Source organism: Gracilinanus agilis, chromosome 2 (genome assembly GCF_016433145.1).
Source record: "Gracilinanus agilis isolate LMUSP501 chromosome 2, AgileGrace, whole genome shotgun sequence".
Classification (NCBI taxonomy): Eukaryota; Metazoa; Chordata; class Mammalia; order Didelphimorphia; family Didelphidae; genus Gracilinanus; species Gracilinanus agilis.
In genome coordinates this window covers 295,035,908-295,059,149 of record NC_058131.1, presented here as the reverse complement: position 1 = coordinate 295,059,149, position 23,242 = coordinate 295,035,908, and the positions used below count along the sequence as shown (strand labels likewise).

Genomic DNA, 23,242 nt, shown 5'->3' with positions numbered 1-23,242 from the left:
TTTAGATATAAAAAGAGTAATCCTTTTAAAAAATATCAGAGTAATTGATTAATCTAAGAAATGCAGTTCAGGTCTTTCCTCTCAAAAACCAAAAGAAGACATGTGGTTTCTTCTCTGTGTTCATATTGTTTTCCTCTAAAATACAAGCTTATTGAAAGTAAGAACTACCACATTGTTTATCCCTAGTACTTAGTACAGCGTCTAGGACAAAGTAACTGATTTAAAAATATATTTGCTGAAATAAATTGCAATCAGTGGCTATAGTCAGTGATCAAATATTTGTCTTCATGAGTACAGAATGTTTTAATAATCTATTTATCATTGTCAAGAATACTATCTTGCATATAATATATAATCTAGCATACCCAATGTTGCTTTTAGCCTAAATGAATTTCCTTAATGTGATCTGGGAGAGTCCACTTGAAAAGGCAAAGGTTTTATATGCTACAAATGAAATGTGATCTTTTTTTGATTTAGAAGTTTCACAAAGAGTAATAGTTTACTTAAGCCTCATTTCCTGACTCAGAATTTTGGCCAACAGGTAAGTCCAAAATTGGTCACATTCATTATCAACTTGGGGAAAGGTAGAATGCTTCTCTTGATTACTTTATATATATCTGCATACAAAATAACATGAAGGACATTCTCTTGAGGATAAGTGGGAAAGCTTTTTTATTAGTTTTAGAAAAAAAGTAAATCTAATGAACAAAGACAAAAGCTGGCTTCTCATCTTTTATATCCAATCTTGAGTGGAGAATTTCAACTTATTCAAATAAGTTTCCTTCATTTGAGAATTCCAAAGTTTCAACTTTGTCTGTCCTCATAGATGTACAGATAATTTTGAGAGGTTTTCAGGATTAATATCAAATTACGAAAATGTGTTGAAAGGTGAGATCTAAGTAAAATCCTAACTAATTGAAATATATCAAAAACAAAAGAGAAAAAGCAAACTTTTGATTTTGATATTCACTAGGCCAGTTTCTAAGCTGGTTTAGATTTAGGTTTAGGTTTAAGTTGGCAATTATGATAAGTTTAAAAAAGTTAACATAAATAAAAGCAACAAAGTGAGCTTTCTGGTGCTGGATATAGGTCATTTAGACCACAGTCACACCCTCTGTCAGTAGCTAATGTCATATCTGATCTCGTGCATGAGGGTGTGAACAATGAAGGGGATGAAGGGAGTTTTGGTAAGCAATATTCCTTATTCCCCATAATACAGAAGGTAATTCTCTTCTATGCTGGTCTAAGATAGTGCTCTCTCCACTAAGGTGAATAAGTAAATTCATAGGCAAAAATTTTAAGTTAGTGTTTGTCAGATATCATGACATGGATATATTTTTAATCAACAGGGTGAACAAGCTATGATTTCCTTTGAAAACCACTTTAGAGTTAATCTAACTAATTGTATGTTTGATGAAAACATTATTTTTGTACTTGAAAATTCATAAAAGGAAAAATCTTCCTGATTCTTAGTGTTCATATACATAGTTCACACATACCTGTTTTACATTTAGTTTAAGGTCTCCTAGTTTAATAAGCAGAAAATATGCGTTTTTATATGTTTAAATTTTAATATGAATTTTTGTTCAAAACAACACAGACATGCAGGCTACTTGTAAATGATACAAGATTTTAAACTAATGAGGCATTATGTAGAACATATGCAAAAATCACAAGTTGGTCTTCCCAAATAGGCCACAACAACAGGAAAAAACATGATTTTAATAAAAAAAGAGCAGCACTGGGCTCTTACTTCAAAGCAATTAAAGGCTTTGAATAACCAAAAGTTTATGTCAAGCTCATGCCAAACCAAACTGGTCTATTAAACACACACTATGAAGGGTTTCTGTAATATTGTATGAAAAGGCTCTCTGCCATAAATATCAGGCACTACTACTCTGAAGATTACAACTACATTAAGTTCACGTTTGTAACATGGAATCTAACATCCAGATCAGACTTCTAGAATTTCAAATCTGAAATAATGTATCTGTAAAAAAAGAAGTTTAAATATGTTTTTTATTTTGTGATATTTCTATACAGTAAATTATACCAAGTTTTATATTCTCCCTAACATTATTTCAACAGTTTTCCATTAGTTTAAAAAAATTGCTGTTACCCATAAAATATCAAAATACATGTAAACATGTGGGAAAAAAGAAACCCTAAAGTCACTTCTATTAAGTTGTCTTTAGTTTTGAACTACTGTATCTCAAGTAGACAAACCATTCATTACAGGTATCTTTAATTTTTGACAAACATATATAAATAAAACCTTTATAAAGTTTATGAGGCAAGAAATAAATTCAGTTTCACCTCATTTAGAGAATGTTAGGGAATTTATAAGTCTCTGTGCCCATTAGCCCCACTTTAATCTAGTCTTTTGCTTAGTGGAAAAAAACCCATGTGCCAGAGTGAGTACATGTTTCTCTTGGTTCTCTGCATAGGCCTTTTTAAAAAAAGGACATTTATACATTGGTATCTCATCTTTACATTGTAGGTAGTAATAACAAAGCATATCTTGCTTTATTTTATTAACTACTCTTTTTCATTTTTCTTTGCTAAATCTTCATCTAAATTATATCTGATAATCAGGAGGGTCTTGAAGGGCTGTCATCTATGGTGGCAGGTAAGAAATAAATAGGGTTGGGAGTTATACAAAATGAAATATAGGCCCAGTTCTGCCACAAATGGCCAGTGATACCTTTGTTGATTTGCCTGACGTGTTTTCTCTTCTATATAACATGATGAATGTATTAGATGATCTCAAAAATCCCTTTGAATTCAATATCCTGTAAATCTATGACTTGAGTCTACTACTTTCCATTTTCATGCCTTATTTACCCTAGAAAGTTTAACGAGTTATTTAGCATGTTAATGGTAGCACACTGCCTATTGACCATAATTACTAGAGAAGTAGTAGTTTCACATTAAGGTCAAACAATATTATGAAGGTAACTAAAAATCTAAACTCATACTAAAAAAAATCCAGATCAATCAATACAACATAATATATAATAAAACAATGTAATAATTGGGACTGCTGTAGGTGGAAATTAAAATTTTCTATACCTTTGATCTGCCGCTTGCTGCTCTCGAAGATGCAGAAGAGATGCCTCATACTCATTTTCTTTTCTCCTCATTTGAGCTTTCAGTACCTCTGCTGTGTGCTCCAGATCTAGTAATTGGTCTCTTTGTGTTTCAACCAAAGATTCTCTAAAATACAGAAATATACTCAATGAAATAGTTTGGAGAAAAACTTTAAAATCACTGCTAAAAACATTCTTTATATTAAAAGGCATTCATGCATAGGTATGCAGAAATATAGACTAAAAGGAAACACTAATAGGTTTAAAATGTGCACAAGATATATTTTATTTTATCATATTAATCAAGGGTTTAATTCATTAAATATGTAAAAATAATCAGTTGAAGTAAAAATTAAGATTATAAGAATGAAGTAGCACAAAATGATCCTTTTGTTAACTAACCATAGATTGTAACTATTACAGCTAGGTTTTACATTTCAAAGAAGCTCAAGAAACAGGGATGGTCCAGATCTTAGACAATAAGGAACTGTGGAGTCATAAGGCTATCTATGATCAATTCTCTGAATCTAGTTTTCTGAAATGTAAATAAATGTAGGTCGTCAAAGCAAAAGTGAACATTAAAAAACCAAGGTTTATAGACTAAGAAGATAACTAGAATCCTGAGTATATAGTAGGAATTCAATAAATACTTCTTTAATGAATTTTAAAGTTTTCCCCTTGCTGTCATTTACTGATGAGGAAATTTAGGCAGGCAGAGGTTAAATGACTTGCCTAGGATCACACAGCTATTAAGTTTCTGAGGCCAAATTTTAAATCAGGTCTAATTAACTCCAGGCTTAGTTCTGCTTAGTTGTAGTATTTTTTTTTTTATTGGACTACAAATGCTCTAAAGCCCTGAAGTTGTAACTATATTCTGTGAATGCCATAATCATAGGATAATTACTAACATTTAACTGGTTGTTTAAGATTTGCAAAGTGCCTTACATACATTGTCTTTAAATATATTTAGAGTGAAAAGTTCCCTCAAAGGTAATCTGGTTCAATTTCTAAGGTATTCTGTTCTCTTCTATGAATTAAAAAAAAAAAAGAGTTTCAATGATATTCTTTTTTAAAGCATCATTATTTCTAACCTAGCCTTCCCACAACCTTATTTCATTTAAACAAAAACCTGAAGAAAAGAAATCTTTGTAATAAGCATAGTTAAGCAAAATGAATACACAAATGGCCCTATCTTTAATGTGTGCCTCTTTCTGTCTCTCAGAATTTATCATTTTTCCATCAGAAGGTAGATTATACGCTTCACCAGAAATTCTCTGGAGATATATGGTCAGTCATTGCATTCATCAGATTTCTCAGGTCTTTCAAAGTTGAATTTCTTCAGCTAAGTTCATTAAAGAAGTATTTACTGAAACCCTACATACTAAGGATTCTGGTTCTCTTAACTGGTCAATAAGCCTAGGCTCCTTCATATTCACTATATTTAGAAGCAGAGAATTTGTCAGATACCCTATGTCTCCATAGTTCCTTATCTTCTATGATCAAGACCATCCTGTTTCTTGAACTTTATAGAAATAATGTGAAATCTAGTTATTCTAGTTGTAAACTGTGATTAAATAACAACATACAATTTTATGGTATTTAATTCTAGCTTCAACTGATAATTTTTAAATAGTTGTGGTCAAAGGCTATTTTAGTAGAAGGCAAAGCACTACAAACATGTCTATGAAGAAATCAAATTACCTTTCAAGGCAGACTATTAGTCCTGAAATATTTTTTCCCCTTTATTCCATATCTATCCAATGTAAATATAAAGAAATGTTTGGAGATAAGAATTTGTATTGCTTCAATGACAACTAATTTGAAAGGTTTTTTTTTAAATCAAAAAAAGATGTGAATGTGATAAAATTAAAGTTCTGAAATAAAAATATGAAGTGCTATATATTGGAAATATATTACAAAACTAAAGGCTAAATCCACATGTGCCATTTAATTCCATGCTGCTAAGTCAGGGCTCTTTTACCACCAAAAGAACTAATTAATTTAGGATCTAAAAATGTACCTACATTTTCTTTGGCAAGAGAATATTGACTCTGAAGCTTATACTATTCTAAATGATTGGGATTTATGCTATTCCTTGGGGGAAAGGGTGCCTGGATTAATATAAAAGTACCTGCTCTCTAGTGGAGCTAGATGTTATTTTCATTTTATTATACATCTATTCTGATTCATCATGGAATTGGTTATTGTAATATTTAACCAAATTTTTTGAAAAAATTGGTTCTTAAAAAGAAAATAATAAAATTTGTATATGTTAGTGAATGAAAAGTATACATACAATGCTTTTATTTCTTCCCTTGCTTCTTGAAGTAAACGCTGTCTAACTCCTGTAACTTCGGGTTGTGGAGTTCCTGCCCGTACTACATCTTGTACTTTTGTTCCTAAAAGAAAAATAATGTTACAAAATTCAGTTTACTGAAATGGTTTTAATAGATGCAAGCACTTAAAAGGTGGGTATGCATTATCTATAATATTAATATTTAAAGTTAAATAAGGATCAGTAAGAAGTTTTTTGCCATATAGAATGCAGAATCAGACACCATATTTCTCCAGAGATTGTTAGAACTCAAACAGTTGAAATAACATGAAATATGGTAGTAAGTCTCATATTAGTCATAAACAAATTCTATTGTAAAAACCAAATTAACCATGTCACTAAATTTAGATTAAATTTAGAATTACTGTAATAACATCTTTAAAAAAATGGACAATTAACTCTTCAAATCAAATGCTCATAGCACAGATTAAAAGATTAAGGAAAAGGAAATAGTTAATATCCGCTATTTTTTTTGGTAGTAACAATTTGGGTAATTGAGACAAAGGGCAGCTAGTTATTACAGTGGATAGAGCTCTGGGCCTGGAGTCAGGAAGAACTGAAATCAAATCTGGTCCCAGATACATCTAGCTGTATGACCCTGGGCAAGTTATTTAATAACCCTGTTTGCTTTACTTTCTCATGTGTAAAATGAGCTAGAGTAAGCCACTCTAGTATATTTGCTAAGAAAACCCCAATGAAATGTTGAGCATGACCAAAATATCTGAAGGACAACAATTAAGACAAGAGTTTTTTTCTTGGAGAATATAGAGGGAATGGGTGTGTGGATTAAAAGGAACAGTATTGCCTTTTAATGTTAGTGTTCTCAAAATATAAAGAAAAAATCATAAACATACCTTGCTTTAACGTAAAACCCACATGAAAATCCATATTTACATGAAAGGTAAATCAAAGACAGTTATTTGCTTTATAAAAATAATTTTCAGCTTTACTGAAGAATTCACAATTGAAATCCTTTCAAGGGAAAACTTCCTTGGGGTGTATAAAACGATTCAGCTTACCAAAAAATAATTAACATATCATTTCTGAGAAATCCATTAATAAAGTAAAACTAATCATGCTTTTACTCGTATAGTTTACCTTTTAGTTTTAGTTTTACTTCTGAAATTTGAATGGAAAATCATCAATCAGTTGTTGCATAAATCCTTTATAAATGAAAGATATCCTCAAACATTTATTCCACAAAGCAAACTAGAGCTGTGTAAGCTTATGATGAAGTTGAATTGCTTTAGAAAAGTTCATTTTTAAAATAAAATTCTAATATTTCCAGTTATGGAACTTTGACCTGTTCTTAGTGGGTACTAAGTGTAAAGGATTTCTTTATAGATTATTATAAAACCTATTTCAACTGTGGAGTAAATTATTTTCCTATATTGTGTCAATCTTCACCCAATTGCTATTATTATTTAACATCAATTCCAATATTTTTTTCTAAGCAAATTATGCTATGAATGGATACTATAAAGACCACTTAAAAGATACCTGTACTATACTGAAGGCGGCTTAACATAACCTACTCAACAGTGAAATAATTCCCTAAAAGGTCAAAAATTCTTAAAATATACAAAGAGGGAAAATGTTCTAAATTGTTCATTATACTGTAATACTTCAGTGGTTCTTCTTTCATCATAGACTCTTAACATATCCTTGAAGCCTCATCCTCTGTGACTTGAGTCTTTAAGTACTTCACAAAGGAACCACTGATTCTGTTAGCTAATGTCCTATAATCTTTTTCATTTGATGGATACCAATATAATGTTTAGGCGTTCCTATAATATCCCTGTTATAATGTGATTGGTCTACTTCCTTTTTTGTTCAAACATTTCCTCAGTGACACCCTTCATTTTATTTCTTGCATGTAGGGCATCACTGACAATATGATACATCCCAGTGAGGTACAGCATGTCTTGTCCATTACCTACAACATTGATTCCTTGGAGACTCTAGTGTTTCAGTATTTTCAAACACACAGTATTCCTAGGAGAATAGTTGTATTAAAAATGTGGATCTTTGTGTGGGAGAAAGATTAGGACTGCTGAAAGCATAGGATAATTTCTCAAAAGCAATTGGGACCACTACCTTTAATTTAATTCTGGGACCAACTCATTATCTGTTTTGTAACACTGGTGACAAATATAAATACCAATGTTCTATCTTAATGGACTGGTCATTCAACTGAACATCAAAGTTGGGACAACAGGTATTTTTCATCCATTTAGTTTTTTTCTCATATGGATTTTTATTCTATCCTCTGAGTAATAATGAATTTTATTGCAGTGGCCCTGTACTGTTCTGGGGCTTGATATAATCAGTGTAATATTATTTGCAAAAAGAAGTATTTGGTAGACCTCACCTCATCATTTAGATCTTGTTTAAGATCTCTTTCATGAAAATAGTGAACGTTCTGAACAAACAAATCTATTCATGCTTTATTCCTTGCTTCACATAATTCAGCAAGAAGGTATTTAACAATTATTTCTGTTGTTGCATTCATGGAATCTCATGATTTCACAATAGATATCATACTTGTTGAAGGAGGGCACTTTAGACAGACAAATTCTACCAAGTCAAAATTACAAACATCCAGCTATTTATAATCAACAATTAATAAACATGGTAAGCCTTTTTACCCATCAGTTAAGTGATTGAAAAGACATGTTCTTCCAGAGATAATCACTTGAGAAACCTGCCTCTTTTCATATTTTCATCAGATGCCCTTGATATGTATATAGATTGTCTTTGTAAAGATTTTATAAAGATGAGAAAGTGTGAATACGCACTGGTAGTTATTTATTCTCTCAATTATATTTGGGGATATTAATATCATTCAATATTTTTTTCATGATTTTGGTATCTTTCCTTCTTTATGATAATTGTACAGTGACTGCAATGCTTTCAAGATTGTTACAACTCCAATAGACTATCTCAGTGTGTATTTGACTTCATTTTCATGTTTTCTAACTTTGTTTTCTCAAGAGCTATTTTTATTTCTCTGCATAGTACACAGATTGAGAGGTTAGGGTGATTCTTTTGTCATTGATGATAAAAATAGATTGTTACAGAAGTACAAAAAAATTCTTTGTTTCTCTCTGTTACAGTTGACTTCCTGATAGTTTAATTTATGAAAGAACAATGTGTTGTTGGTTCATTCATTTGGATCTCACAGAAAGTTTTCAATAGACTTGTTTGTATTTTTTTGAGTTTGTATTCTAAACTGAACTACCAACTTTCTCCACTTGGTAAGGAAATCAAAAGCTTCCTCTTTCTGGTGAACTGCCTGGGCTTAGTGAGCCTCATGCTTATGGTAACTTTTATATCAGTTAATTTTTGCAGAAAAGGGTGATAATCAATATTAATATCTTTGCCTTTTTCCATTCTTATTTTAGCTTTCTTTCGAATAAGTCAGGCTGAAGCCATATATGGTAGTATTTTCTCACCTTTTTTCTAATTTGATTCTAATTACAATTTCAAGTTGATGGTGTATTGTCATTCATTTAACTGACTCTAATATGGCCCCATTATTGATAATAATTTCTGAGAAAATTAAAATATTAATAAAATATTAAAAAGTCATGTTGATAATCTCTCATAAGCACCTTTTAATTGTCTTCTGCAAGAAACTATTCCTAACAGATAGGGATGAGGCTTCTGAATAATCTATAAGGATTTTGCTTTTGTCATTTCTCAAGATTAAGCCATATTTTTTCAATATGCTAGTACTTTATAGATAGATGAGGGATTTAGAATAGACCTTCTTTGGCCTAAGAGTTAAATGTGCTAAGAACTTAATTATTTCTAAATTTTATGAACCAATAAAAATCACATCATATACAAGTAAAGGCATTTAAAATAATGTTATTATTACTTTGTTGATCTTTCCAAAGAGAAAAATTCTGTTTATTCTTGGAATTTATAATAAGTTTTTATTTAAAGGGGTTAAATGCATTCTTTTAGGGACAGCTAGGTTGGATTGAGAGTCAGGTCTAGAGACAGGAAGCCTGGGGTTCAAATCTGCCCTCACATTTTTTGGCTATGTGACCCTAGGCAAGTCACTTAACCCCCACTGCCTAACCCTTACCACTCTTTTGCCTTGGAACCAATATACAATATTAATTTTAAGACAGAAGTTAAGGGTTAGAGGGGGAAAAAAGGTATCCTATCTAGACACCAATTCTATAGCATCACTAATTTGTAAAATTCTTAGAGCAAATTCAATAAACCAAGACAAAAAATAATAAATAATAAAGGCATTAGATGTATGAAGAATTTTTGAGAAAGAATAATCTATAAAGATGATTTAGTTCAAATCCCTCATTTTAAAATTAAAAAAAAAAACCTGAAGCCTAAATAAGTTAAATGATTTGCCCAGAGACACATAGATAATGGCACAGTTGAGCCTAGAATGTAATTATTGTTCCTTCTGCTATGCTATGAAATGTGTGTATTTAACATGTTATTCCATAAATTGCAAAGTTAATAAATGACATCCCCCAGAGGAGGGTTGGTATATAAGTACTATTTCCATTTTAGAAATAAGAAACTGAGGCTCAGAGAGATCAAATAGTTTGTTCAAGTCATGAAGTTAATCAATAGCAGCATTCTATTTTCTGGCTCATAATTTATAATGTTGCTATAAAGAGTCTATTTCCAAAACCAAATTGCTATAAATGGCCAAGCCCTTTCCTCACGTATCTCCATTCTCCATTTACGAGTACTCATAGATTTCAAAGAGATATCTATACAAAGGAGACAGTTTTTATCTATGGATAGAAGACTATAGCAGCTATTTTTGTCTTTTCTATTCAAGTAAGCTTTCTTTAATAAAGTAAGCATGGGATTTTAGGTTACTTTCCTGTGTAACTATATTTTGATTAAGAAAAAAGTTTTCATTTCTCATGAAATAAAAGTTTTTTAAAAAGTATCAACTTAGAATCAGAAATTAATGTTTCTCATGTCATGTGAAACAAAATCACTGGACTCCATTACATTTTAGAATCATGGTAAATAAAATGTTTGATTTGGTTAAGAAACAGATTAAGATTATGGCTATATGATTTGGGTTTGGGGTTCCTTTCAATACAAGGTCACTTTATCTCTGTTATTCACTTATAAAAGAGGAAAACCCTAACAGCTTGTAGTGAGGAGCATTTATTATTTAGCATCTGGAAAACTTTATATAAGGACTCTGATAAAACTTTATAAAAGTTCATAAAGCTTCATAAAAACAAGACAGTTTGAAGACTTTAAAGGTAAACAAACTGATTTTCTTTTACTTGCATATACAATTTCAAAGCTTAATTTCCTTCTTTGCAAAAAAGAAATCTAGGTTCCTCAAACTACACTTAAAATTGCAATTTGCAGGCAGAATTTGTTCTTTACTAGAGGTTTATGTAAATTAAGTTTAATTTTTCTTTTAAAAGAAATCAAATGTAACCTAATTCATTTATATATAAATAATAAAGTATTTTCACAATAAGTTCAAGTTACCCAGATATTATGTTACAAATGCTAAAATGAACAAAAAGCAAAAAATGAAGAACTGTTGTGGCTTTTTAAAGTCAATGAGCAGAAGAGTGAGATAGAGAAAAGTGAGTTCAAAGAATGCTGGAATTCTAAACAAATTTTGATTATACCTTTCTTTGGGCTTTCCTGAAAGCCAGAAACCTCATTTACTTTTCTCCGTCCTGTGTTAACACGAGATTGTACATGGTTGTACAGAGTTCTATGACCTTGGAATTGAAGTTGTTGTTTAGCTGAAATAAGTTTGTTTCTGAGGCCTTCATTTTGTTTTTCAAGCTCATGAACTCTCTCTTGCAGCTGCTCAATCGTTTCTTCTAGTTCTACATCCCGTCCTAGCCGCTTGGGGCCGCCACCAATCCGCTCACATCTTTTCTTGTCATTAACAAGCCGTATTAACTTGGTGGCCATTCTGGGGAAATAATAAAAAAGATGAAAAGGAATGTGAGAAGTCAGCATAAAATGCATTCTGTTGAAAGGAACATAATCACTGTGAAGACTTCAGTGCAGAACCTGAATAATAAATTTCAGGTTTTGATGTAACTATTACTGCCTGTGAAGAATCCTTTGATGATAATTGAAACCACTGGGCAACAATCTGCTTTATAGCACTGACAAATAACAGTTTCCTAAGGCTTATCATTTAAGGTTAGTAAGGAGAGAACACATATTTACTCCATATGCCCCTTAAATACAATTTTTAACGCATGACCTTATATAGGAACTCTGCAAGCCATTAAGCATAGTTACAGTTTGTAGATGTCGTGAATAAAGTATAAGAATATGTAACAAATAAATATTTGTTGAATTCAATTTGTAATTCTGCTCTAAGTTAAAACTTTTTGAAAACATAATAATACGTAACGTTTGATGACATACTGTCTGATTTCTTTGTAGAATTTGAAGGTACATAACAATTTAAAAAATATAATTTTGGGCAAATCTAAAACCTTTATAGATTCTAAGTTATGAAACCCTAAGTAATCAAGAAACATAATTTTAATGGTAGAAAACGATTACAGAATGTATAGTTTTCTCCTATCTTTAAATGTTACAAATTTTACTTGTAAAATCTCAAATTATGTTTTTGATTCCTTTAAATTTTGATAAACACTGTTAAAACAGAATAAAAGACAGAAAGGGCACATGAGGGTGATGTAATATACAAGTATAGAAAACATGCCCGACTGTGAATGTAAAAAAAAAAAAAACACAACAAAAAAAAAACTTGGCAAGACAAGAAAGAAAAGGTGGCTTTGATGAGAGATACAAGTTCAAGACTTTACAAAATTGGTCGCACATCTTCAATAGCTGTATCTAATTTATAGAGAATCCATTTTTGCAAAGACCCAGACAGGAGATTAAAAATAAAAACACACTTCATTTGTTCTATAGGGTTTGCTTTATTTTAGCATGGTTAAAGACAGAAGCTTTTACTTAAAAGAACAAAAGTGAAATAAAAAAAATCCTTAATAGCTTTGGGATGTTACAGAACACTGGTTTTTTACCCATAAGCAAAGTCCTCTATGGATGCAGTAGCAAATAGATCTTTAGCTATACTTTTGTTTGTACAGCATGTGCCATCAAGGAAATTTATATATAACAATCAGTTAAGATTTTTTTCCCCTGAGGCAGCCTTATAAAGAGATTAAGGGAAAAAATACTAATAATTACAAATGAAGGAACCATTATATTTATCAATGGCTTAGTTCCTCTTTTTCATAATTGAAAGAGACCAATGATATCTAATTAGCAAATCTGCCAATGAACCTATCACTGTTCTTACCACTAAAGAAGAGTTCGAAGATTTTGAGCCAACTGATAGCCTAACTATAAGAACAAATTACATGCATGAGAGTCATAGTTAGCCATGAGAGACAGTCCAATAGATCTAGTGATACCAACTTATATACCATATGCCAAAACTCAATCATACAAAGACATATAGATGCCAAGTTTGATGGCCACTCTTAACTCTGACTAATCATTTGATAATGACCTTGAAAAAAATATCACAACATCTCTAGGCCTATTTTCTAATATATAAAATGGGTAGGTTTGAATAAATGACCTCAAAGATGTCTTCAAGCTCTAAATCTTATGAAAATGTGTGCTACTGGTCATAAATGGATCAAGGAAAATACTGTGAGCATCTCTGAGAAACCTACCAGTGTCAATACTATTGGAAAAAGCAATTCAAAATATAAGACATTTTACATTAGTCAGCAGCGTCATCTTACTCTCGAAGTAATGAACATTCTAAGTTAAAACTTATCAAAGTAGAAACTGAAAGATAAGTTTTACTTATATATTTTAAAGGAAAAAACCATTATCAATAACTATACTACTTTTCCAACAAACTCAGAGTCTAAGAAATATGAATATGAATCTGTTCTGAGAGAATTTGTTTATTTTTTTGCAATATTTAATGAAATTTTAAAAAAGTTACTATGCATTTAAAAGACCATGTTTCTGAACATATAGAAAATATACACCTAAGAGAATAACACTAGATTAGATTTCTGATAAAAAAAAAAGGCAGCATGAGTCAGTCAACAGACATTTTCTTTGAATTCAATAGATAGTCTAAATTAAATAAAATATTAAGAAAATGTTTATTAAACATTCCCCAAAGATTGAAGAGATGTATTCCTTAATAAATCCAAATTTTAAGGGAATATAAATTCTAAAAAGGCACTTTAAAAGTACATCCTAATTTTTATTTAGATTTTTTCACATTTTTAAGTCAAATACATGTTAAAAACAGATGTAATGGAACAACTAATTATTAAACTATGAGCATTTTAAAATAAAAGATATTTATAGACTTGTGTAAAATTAAGGAATGGTTATAGCTTTTTCTTCTAAATATTAATTCCAAACATTCATGATCCTTTTGTTTTTAAGAGTCTTATTTCTAGTTGAGATAATAAAAGATTTGTGAACTCTTCAAATTTTGTTTAAAAAAAGATTTCATATCATAACCTTTTAATTTTATCTTCTTGCTTGGAGGCATGTTGTTTAAGAACAATGTTCTCTTCTTGCAAACGCAAAAATCGATCTTCCAGTTCCTCACGACTGATACGTGACACTAGTTGTCGAGACTTTGAATTCCAGGGAACTGAGGATTTAGACAGAAGAAATTCCAATAAAATTAATCATGCTTAATACTTAGAGTACATTCCCTAAAAAAAATTTTGATCTAAGTCTAGGGTTTTAAAACTTTTTTTTAGCAACTTATTTATTTAATGACTTTTATATTCCTTGTGTCATGGGTATATATTAAGTATCAATATTTTTGGTATTTTAAAGTACTAGTAGATACTCAAAAATTAATGCTGCCAATTAAATAAAAATGCTTAATATTATAGGCTGTTGGAAATTATTTAGGGCATATGGCCTTTATTTTAAAGATGAAAGAGTCATAGCTTAAAATGGTGATTTGCTCAATATCATAGTGATGATTATTGTCAAACCTGGTAACACAACCTAGGAATTATAATACTTTGATAGTGCTGTTTACTCATTAGGAACAATAAAATTTTCTTTGAGGACATTTGAAACATTCTTTTTTTTTTTTTAACAGACTCAATAGCAATAAACGAACAATTACACTACAGACAAATATGGGGACTCGGGTATATTAAAGAAGAGTCCAAAAAAAGTATTTTTTTAAATTCTTACCTTCCATCTTAGAATCAATTCTGTGTATTGGTTCCAAGGCAGAAGAGTGGTAAAAGCTAGGCAATAGAGATTAAGTGACTTGAAAAGGGTTACACAGGTTGGAAGCATCTGAGGGCAAATCTGAATTCAAGATTCTCTATCTCTGGCCCTGGCTTTCAATCCACTGAGCCACCTATTTGCTTGCAGGAGTCCAAAAATTGACCTAGACAATTTGGAAACTTGTCCATAGATTTCATTGAAAAAACCATCCGAAATCATCATCCTGCAAGCCAATGTTTTTTTCAGAAAATTTTTAGTTTTAATTTTAAATATTATTTATTGAAATATGCATATGATTCTTGTCAAATCTGTTAAAAATACTTTTAGTATTCTTCACAAGACTAACGAAGTAGGAAAAATTATTACTCCCATGTTAAAGGCTTAAGAAGAACATCTAAATTCCTGTTAACTTTATTTCTCTCTCTTTTTACAAAATAACCCTTACCTTCTGTCTTAGAATAAATACTATGTATTGGTTCAAAGGCAGAAGAGTGCAAAGAATTAGGCAATAGGGGTTAAGTTTCTTGCCCAGGGTCACACAGCTAGGAAGTATCTGAGTCCAGATATGAACCCAGAACCTCCCATCTCTAGGCCTGGCTCTCAATCCACTGAGCCACCTAGCTGCCCCCTGTTAACTTTCATAGAAAACCTGTTTTGTGTCTTTGTTTAGAGATGATTTTATTAGTTAAGTAAGACATCATATACTCTCATAAGATTTATTACCAATAATAATATCTTCTAAAAATTCATTCCCAAAACAGAAGTTGTATACTTTTCACCTCTTCTTTATTGAACTGAATGACAAACTTCCTTGAGGCATTTGCTCACTTCCTATTTGTAATCATGTTCACTAATCTCCAATATGGTTATTTATACTCTTTTCATAGAAAAGAAAGCAATCAATGCTAAGGAAAAATTGAAATGCTAACATTTCAAGAACTCATAACCATTTTGAATTCTTAGCTTAGTCCATAAAGAATCAAGAAGTATGTTAGCATGGCAGACTCACTGTGTATACAAATCAATGCATAAGGATAAGTTTTAAATTGTTCTCAAAACTGCCTTTTTTTTTTCCCCTGGAAAATGTCTCTTGATTCTATATTAAACCAAAGACTGATGAAAGGATCAAGAGAGAGATTTCAATAATGTATATTAATTTGATTCAGAAAATTCACTATTATTTGAATAAACAAGTCACTTTAAGACCTTCTACTTGAAAGGCAAATAAAAAAAAAATGGCATTTTTCCCCTTCATAAAAGTTAAACAGAAAGAAACATTTTAAGAGTGAATGTGATGCAAACTTGGCAATTCAGTTTTAAAGCCTGATACATTATGCTTATTACATACTGTTTCATTTTAGAAGATGATTTATTCTTCTTCTCTATCACAGAGGAAAAGAACTTTACTTTTTCTGTGAACTGTTGATTTATGATGTATACAATGAAGCTGCATCTTATTTCTCACTTCCATTTTTTAGTCTAATCTAACTGGGATCTACATTGCTACTTAAATTTTTTGTTTATATGAATAATAGAAAAAATTCAAGATTAAAAGTAAAGAAACCAGTGGTCAAATTTCACGACTATTAACTAATAACAGCTGGTCAAACCTTTCAATCCTCCAAGGAGTCGTGGACCTGGATCTTTCACAGGCAGGTCTCCTGCAGTCTCATCAGCTGGACTAGTCATGATCTATTTGTGGATAAGAAAATTCATATAAAACCATCTCCATCTAAACCATCCACTATGCAAAATGAGTAAGCCAAATAAATTTAATAAAAACAAGGCAAGCACTTTAATAGACATCTCCTTGCCCTACATATGTTGCTCCTAGAAGATGAAAGCTTCCATTCTAAATAAAATATTTCATTTAATCACAGAGAACATGTTCTTTTCAACAGTACCTACTATAATTTGCTTAGGAAATTAAATAAGATTAATCCATTAGTCTTTTCTCTTCCCTTTTCTTCCTGTCAGTTTTTCCCATTCCCAAACCCATCTTAAAACAAAAGATTAAAAAAAAAACAAGGAAAACAAAAAAACCCAGATAACTATGCTTATGCCTTACTTTGTGGGTTCTATCAATTTTAAAGATGAAAATTTCATAGATATTTTTATTTGCTCCTCTATTAACTTCTAGTACAGTTTGGTCGTCCAAATTTCCAACCAAAAGGTGAAGGAACTATAGCTGATTAAAACAAAACAAAAAACAACCAAGTTTCTGTACTATTTATAGTTGTCAAATTCATATCTTTATTTATTCTGTAGATGGAAATAAGTGTCTTGTACTCACTGAATTGAACAATGGTATTATTCATTTAAGAAATCTGTGAAACATTAGAAATAGCCAGTGGAGAGGCTATACAAAGCAAAACACTTTCATTTTGGGGGTCAGCTGGGTGGCTCAGTGGATTGAGAGGCCAAACTTAGGGATGGGAGGTCCTAGGTTCAAATCTGGCCTCAGGTAATTTCTAGTTATGTGGACTTGGGCAAGTCATTTAACCCCCATTGCCTAGCTTACTGCTCTTCTACTCTAGAACCAATAAACAGTATTGATTCTAAGATGGAAGGTAAGGACTTAAAAAAAAAAACCTTTCATTTTTTCTGCTAAATCTAGAGATTCACAAATAATTTTAGTAGTTATAATCCATAAAAGACTTTTATTTTATCTTTTAAGGTGAATATCTTCTGAAAAAGATAGATGTCATGACATTAAGCACATGGTAAGGGCTAAGTAAATACTTTATTAATTGCTTTCAACTAATACATAAAAGTATCACAAATTCAATCAAGAGCTAAGAAATTTTCAAAGTTATTGACTAGTTAAATAGTTCCCTTGTAGCTTCAATTTTTTCAACACTAGGATTTTAGAATGGTGTAATACAAAAATATTGATGACAATTTGCTTTTTAAAAAAAAAGTTTAGTTTACAAACATGCTGCACATGGTGAAAATATGTCAAATAAAAATTAGGGTTTAAGACTTTTACCTGACATAAATAGAGCAGCACAGTGTTACCCTTCTCTGAAGGTTTCTTCCATTGTAAATGTAGCTGCTTCAAAGACCAAATATCTCAGGCTGTAGATTTTAAGTTATAAAATATTAAATACCTATATACCTGTGAGAAGGGCCACATTGCAAGTCTCCCTTTGATGAGTGGCAATTCAGTTATTCGCCAAATATTAAATATGATCATAGTGTTATTTGGAAAGGCTTTTAGAAGTTATCTAGCCCAACCCTCTTATTTAACATAGATGACAAAAATGAGGCCTGCATAATATAACATAGGTAGTAAATGGTAGAGCCAGAATTAAATCCAGATTTTCTCCAGACCATCTGATTTGTTGAAACACAATGAAGTAACCACAATGAGTTGTATCATCCCCTCTAATTGTATTGTCTCTTTTGACCCTCAAAGCATGAAAATCAAGGAAGGTAATATAGGTTCGGAACTCACTGTTATTGGTTCAGTAAGTGGTTGGATAAAATGGGAAAAACTTTGGTGTTACTGAAACTAGTAGGATTTTCACAGTAGCAGCCATTCCTAGCTAGCTTCACCATGGTCCGGTCCTGCACTGCTTCACATCTTGCCTTTGCTCTGGATCTCTGATTGACCACCCCAATTCTCCAGGATGTAACCCAGCTCCAGGCTGCAGAGACAGCAAATAGAAATTGACTCTAGGCTACTTTGCCCCATCACAGGTTCATAGCAAAAGTGTCATTCTTCTAGTCACCTAGGTTTGCAATCATACAATTATTCTCTATTCTTCATTCTCTTACATTACATGCCTCTCCCCAAGCCCCCCCCCCATCTAATTAGTTTACAAGTTTTGTCAATTATATCTCTATAACATTTCTCACATCTGTCACCCTCTCTCCACTGACTATTACCACTCTAGTTCAATCAATTAACAGTTTGGTCCCTCATAAACTCTTGACTGATTTATTGTAATTGTTTACTAATTGTTCTTCTTTGAGTCTCTCCCCTCCCCAGTCTATTTTCCACACTGTTGACAAAGTGTTATTCCTAAAGCATAGATCTGACCACGGGACTCATCTGATTAAAAAACTCCGGTCCTTACCTGTTAATCCTCTATGATAAGACACAAACTCCTTTGTTTGGTATTTAAAGTTCTCCACAATCTGTCTCCAAAACTATCATTACATTACAGGCTTATTACATATTAATCCTTTCAAGTATTCTATGGTCCAACCAAAATGTCCTACTTTCTTTTCCTCAGGCATGATATCTCTTGGCTCCAAGTCCTCTGTGCACTTGTATATGCTGCTCTTAATGTGTGCAATATACTCCCTCTTCATTATAACTCCTAGTTCATTCAAAGTTTGGCTCAAGTGCTGCCTCCTATGTAAACACTTTTCTGATTCTCTCTAAATTTCTAACCCTGCTCTATTACCTTGTATTTATTTCTCTGTGTATATATGTTGCTTTCTCTGATAGAATGCACACTTCTTGAGGGTAGGACTATTTCATTTTTTTTTATAATGCCCAGATATTGACACTATGCCTGGCACTTAGGGACACTTAAATCCTTATTGCTTGATGCTATTTTTCTACTCAAAAATGTTTGTGTGTAGTAAATTATTTAGGGGACTTTGATCCCAAGTACCCCAATGGTGGAACATAGCTGTCACAGAGTCATATGTCCCTCAACAGCCAACATCAGTCTGACCCTCCCTAGCCTCAACTTGCTAGAGCCAGAGTAATGTTGACAGGAAAGGGTAGACAACATAATGTTTGAAATCCATTGGTTGAGGAAAGGGAGGTGGAGTGACAAGGTTTTGAAAAGTGATTGGCGGGTGTGGGGAAGCTAAGTGGAGCTCATTGTTTCTGTACCAGTGTCTGGCCTGCCAGTTCTCTCTGAACTGTTCCTTATCTGATTTGACCATTTCTGACAAGTGGCAGCCTCAGCCATCCAGGTAAATGGAGAGTTAGATCTGTCCCTAAAGTAAAAAAGGCCAAGGTCTCTGTCTTTTTTCCACCTCTATCAATCTCTCTCTCTCTCTCTCTCTCTGTCTCTCTCTCTCTCTCTCTCTCTCTCTCTCTCTCTCTCTCTCTCTCTCTCTCTCTCTCCTAATAAATGCTTAATAAGCCTCCAGATTAACTTTTATTTATAATGGTTACACACTGCCTGCCAAATGAACTTGAAAGTTCTGACTATGGTATTAAAGGCCCTCTATAATTTAAGTTATATGGTCTACCTTTATTTCATGAAATTATGATGCTCCTTTTCTGTATCCCAAACTAAAAAACTCTATTCCTGGGTTTCATCCTACCTTTTCCTGCCTATGAGCCTTTCATTATATCTTAGTTGGTAGAAGAAATACATGACATTTCCACTTGTTAAAGCTGTTCCTTTCCTTCAAAAAATCAACTCAGATGTCACTTCTTATCTTAAACTTTCTCTTGCCTTCTTATAAGCAGATCCCTACAAATGAAAGTGATTTCTTTCTCAAATTTCTCAGAGGATGTCACTTGACTCAAGTTTGGTCTGTTATATTCTATCTTGGACCATATGCATATCTGGACATGTCAGAACTAATCCTCCATCAACCTTTTTCACTATGAGTGGAAGTTTTGTCATTTTTTATCTTTATATTTTCAGGATACAATGCTTCACACATAATAAGAATGTAATAAATTTTGTTAAATTGAATTTTCCTCAGAAGGAAAATGAACTTCAGCAGTTTTAATAATGTATTTCCACTGTACTTTCTATTGACATGATTATATTATATTGCCCTCAAAAGTATTCCATGATTCTCTAGTGAACAAAGACCAGAATCCTCTGCATGGTAGTTGAGGACCTCTCCAATCTGGTATTACACTAACTTTAAAAGCAGTCTTATCTCATATTTCCCTTCCAAGCATTCTTTACTCATTGGATTACTCTACATTTGAATACACTCTTCTTTCCAGTCTTAGTGTCTTTGTTCAAGGTATTCCTTATGCCTGGAATGTCTTCTCCACTCTTTTCCTGTTAAACCCTTGAACATCCATGAACACAGAGCTCAAATGCTACCTCTCTCATGATGTGCCCTTTCTCAAATGTACATTTCCTGAGACTTCACAAAGTGTTCCTTTTCCTCCCCGCAGTTCTCTAATTTAATTGTTTTATAGTTATGTGTTTACAACTTAATACTTTATTAAAATTTAAGCTCTTTTGAAATACCAAATCTTATCTAAACTTTGTATCACTCTGAAGCACCTCATATAACCCTCTGAATACAGTAAATACTTAACATTAACATTGTTGAATTAGCAAAAGGATTAACAATAATAGTCACTTAAAACCCAATTTGATTTTAGGCATCTGGAATACTGTAATAAGTATCTGGAATACAGAGGGCAAGAGTGATATAGCATTTTGCATTGGTAAAACCATATCTGGAGTACTGTGCTCAGTTCTGGGCACTATATTTTATTTAGGAAGGAATTCAGTAGCTAGGAGAGTGAAAGACCTCAAACACATGTCAGTTGGGGATCAGTTGAAAGAATTGAGGATGTTTTGTTTACAGAAGACTTACAAAGGACATGAGAGCATTTTAAAGTTGTTGAGGGGCAATAAAGATCAGACTTGTGCTTCTTAGTCTCAGAGGGCAGAACTGAGAGTAATGGGTAGATTTTTCTGAGAGGTATATTTAGATTCAATTTAAGGAATAACTTATTGGAGCCATGTAAATGTGAAAGGAGTTAATTAGTTGGGGTTCCCTCTCACCAGAGGTGTTCAAGTAAAAGCTGGATGACTATCTGGTATGTTTTAAAGAGAATTTTTGTCTAAGCCTTGGTTGGGCCAGATAAAACAATCAGCAGACAAGCTGATTATTAAATATAAACTTTGGGTCAGGCATTGTGTTTTAAGCACTTTGGATACAGCTCCTGTTCTCAAGGAACTCACTGTATTAAGAGGAAACAGCAGGTACATAGATAAGTAAGTACAAGATAAATAAAAAATAAATACAAAGTAAATGGAGGCAGGGTATGAATAATTGGGGAAATCAGGAAAGGCTTCTTGAAGAATGCAGAAATAGAGCTAAGCCTGGAGTCTCTACTGAGATTCAGTTCAGGAAATGGAGGTGAAGATAAAAGAGCATTCCATGCATGGAGGAAAGCTTATGCAAAGTTAGAAGAGGCAGTTTATTGAATACCCTGTATGGAAACAGCCAGTAGACCAATTTTTTGAAGGGAGAAATAATGTTTCTGAGGGAAGTAAAGTGCAGTCATTCTAGAGCTAACCGGTGATGGGTTTTAAATGTCAGAGTAGTCTATATTTCATCCTATAGACAATAGGAAGTCACTGAAGAGTCTTGAAGGGGGTTTAAATGGCTAGACCTGTGCTTTAGGATGAACAATTTGGAAGTTGTGTGAAGAATGGATTGGGGTCAGAGGTGGATGCAGAGAGAGCAATTAATTTGGGCAAGACATGATGAGGTCCTGAACTATATTTTGCCATGGATGAACCCAAGTAATGAATACCAACATCAGTATCACTTATCCATGGGATTCTAGATCCCAGTCCAGAGAGGGAGAGGGTACCAGTCCTCCAGAAGAGAATAGGGAGCGGGAGGGGTGAAATTGCTCCCAGAGGCAAGGATGCTGAGGAGGCCTAGAATGGCTGTATCGGACTAAGGAGTTGGATAGAGGCCTTCTCTAAATGGGGAGAGTGACCCCAATCCTTCGTGCACTCATCCCTAGTGGAGTGACGCCAACAGGCCTCCCCTCTCCCAGCACCCAGTACTCACCCCAGCTCTCTCTCAGGCGCCAAGGCCGCCAGCTACCGTTGCTATAGCGCCCACATCGTTTCCGCTAGATGGCTAGAGGAACCCAAAGGAAACAAGAGAAAGGGTCCTTTTCACATGCCTGCTGGGAAATGTAGTTTTTGCCAAGCCTCTCTCCTCTGACATACTACGGAAAGTGAACTACATTGCCCAACATTACAGTAGTAGGCGTTTCCGCTGCTCTTCCTATAATGCTCGCTTCTGATCGCGAAGTGATGTATCCTGGGAATCGTAGTTCTCTTGGCTCCGGTTGAAAGCGACACCTGGCAAGAGGACGATGCGGAGAGAACTACTAGGGAGGCGGGGCGACCGGGAAGAGAAGCAAACCAGACCGCTGCAGCGGAGGCTGCTGAAGCATGAAACGAAGCGAAAGCACCTGTGACCCAGAGCGGGAAGCAAAGGTAGGGACTCTTGCCTGGGTCGAGGGCGGGGTTTAGGACCGGGCCAGGAGCTGGGACTGAAGAGCCAGGTTGGGGGCGAGGGGAGGGTCAGTGTTTTTAGGACAGGGTTGCGCAGCCATGAGGAGAAGGAGCGGGATCAGGACCAGGTCGGGGGTAGGGTGGGGGCGCGGACCTGGGAGGGGATGATGTTGGCTTGAGCTAACGTTTGGTTCTCGGTGGAGAAGCTCCCCGTCTTCGACCACCGCGCTGGGAGTACAAACACGTGGCTTCTGGTTCGGCAGCTGTCCATGGGAACTTGGGCAGGGGGGTAGGCATTCCTGCCTCAGTATCTCTTCTGTCCGGTAACTTTAATAGCACCCACC

General features: G+C 33.3%; 1 protein-coding gene across 1 annotated transcript in view; it reads right to left on the bottom strand.

Moving 5' to 3' along the window:
* The window catches only part of RPGRIP1L (RPGRIP1 like), a 123,274-nt gene extending 100,789 nt beyond the window's left edge, over positions 1-22,485 (bottom strand). Inside the window, exons 1-6 of the mRNA XM_044664143.1 lie at positions 22,444-22,485; positions 16,293-16,374; positions 13,945-14,080; positions 11,076-11,371; positions 5,386-5,488; positions 3,073-3,216 (exon numbers count right to left, since the gene is read on the bottom strand). Coding sequence (XP_044520078.1) covers positions 3,073-3,216; positions 5,386-5,488; positions 11,076-11,371; positions 13,945-14,080; positions 16,293-16,371 — 758 coding nt within the window. The 5' untranslated portion in view covers positions 16,372-16,374; positions 22,444-22,485. The remainder of the gene's footprint in view (positions 1-3,072; positions 3,217-5,385; positions 5,489-11,075; positions 11,372-13,944; positions 14,081-16,292; positions 16,375-22,443) is intronic.
* Positions 22,486-23,242: the final 757 nt, after the last annotated feature.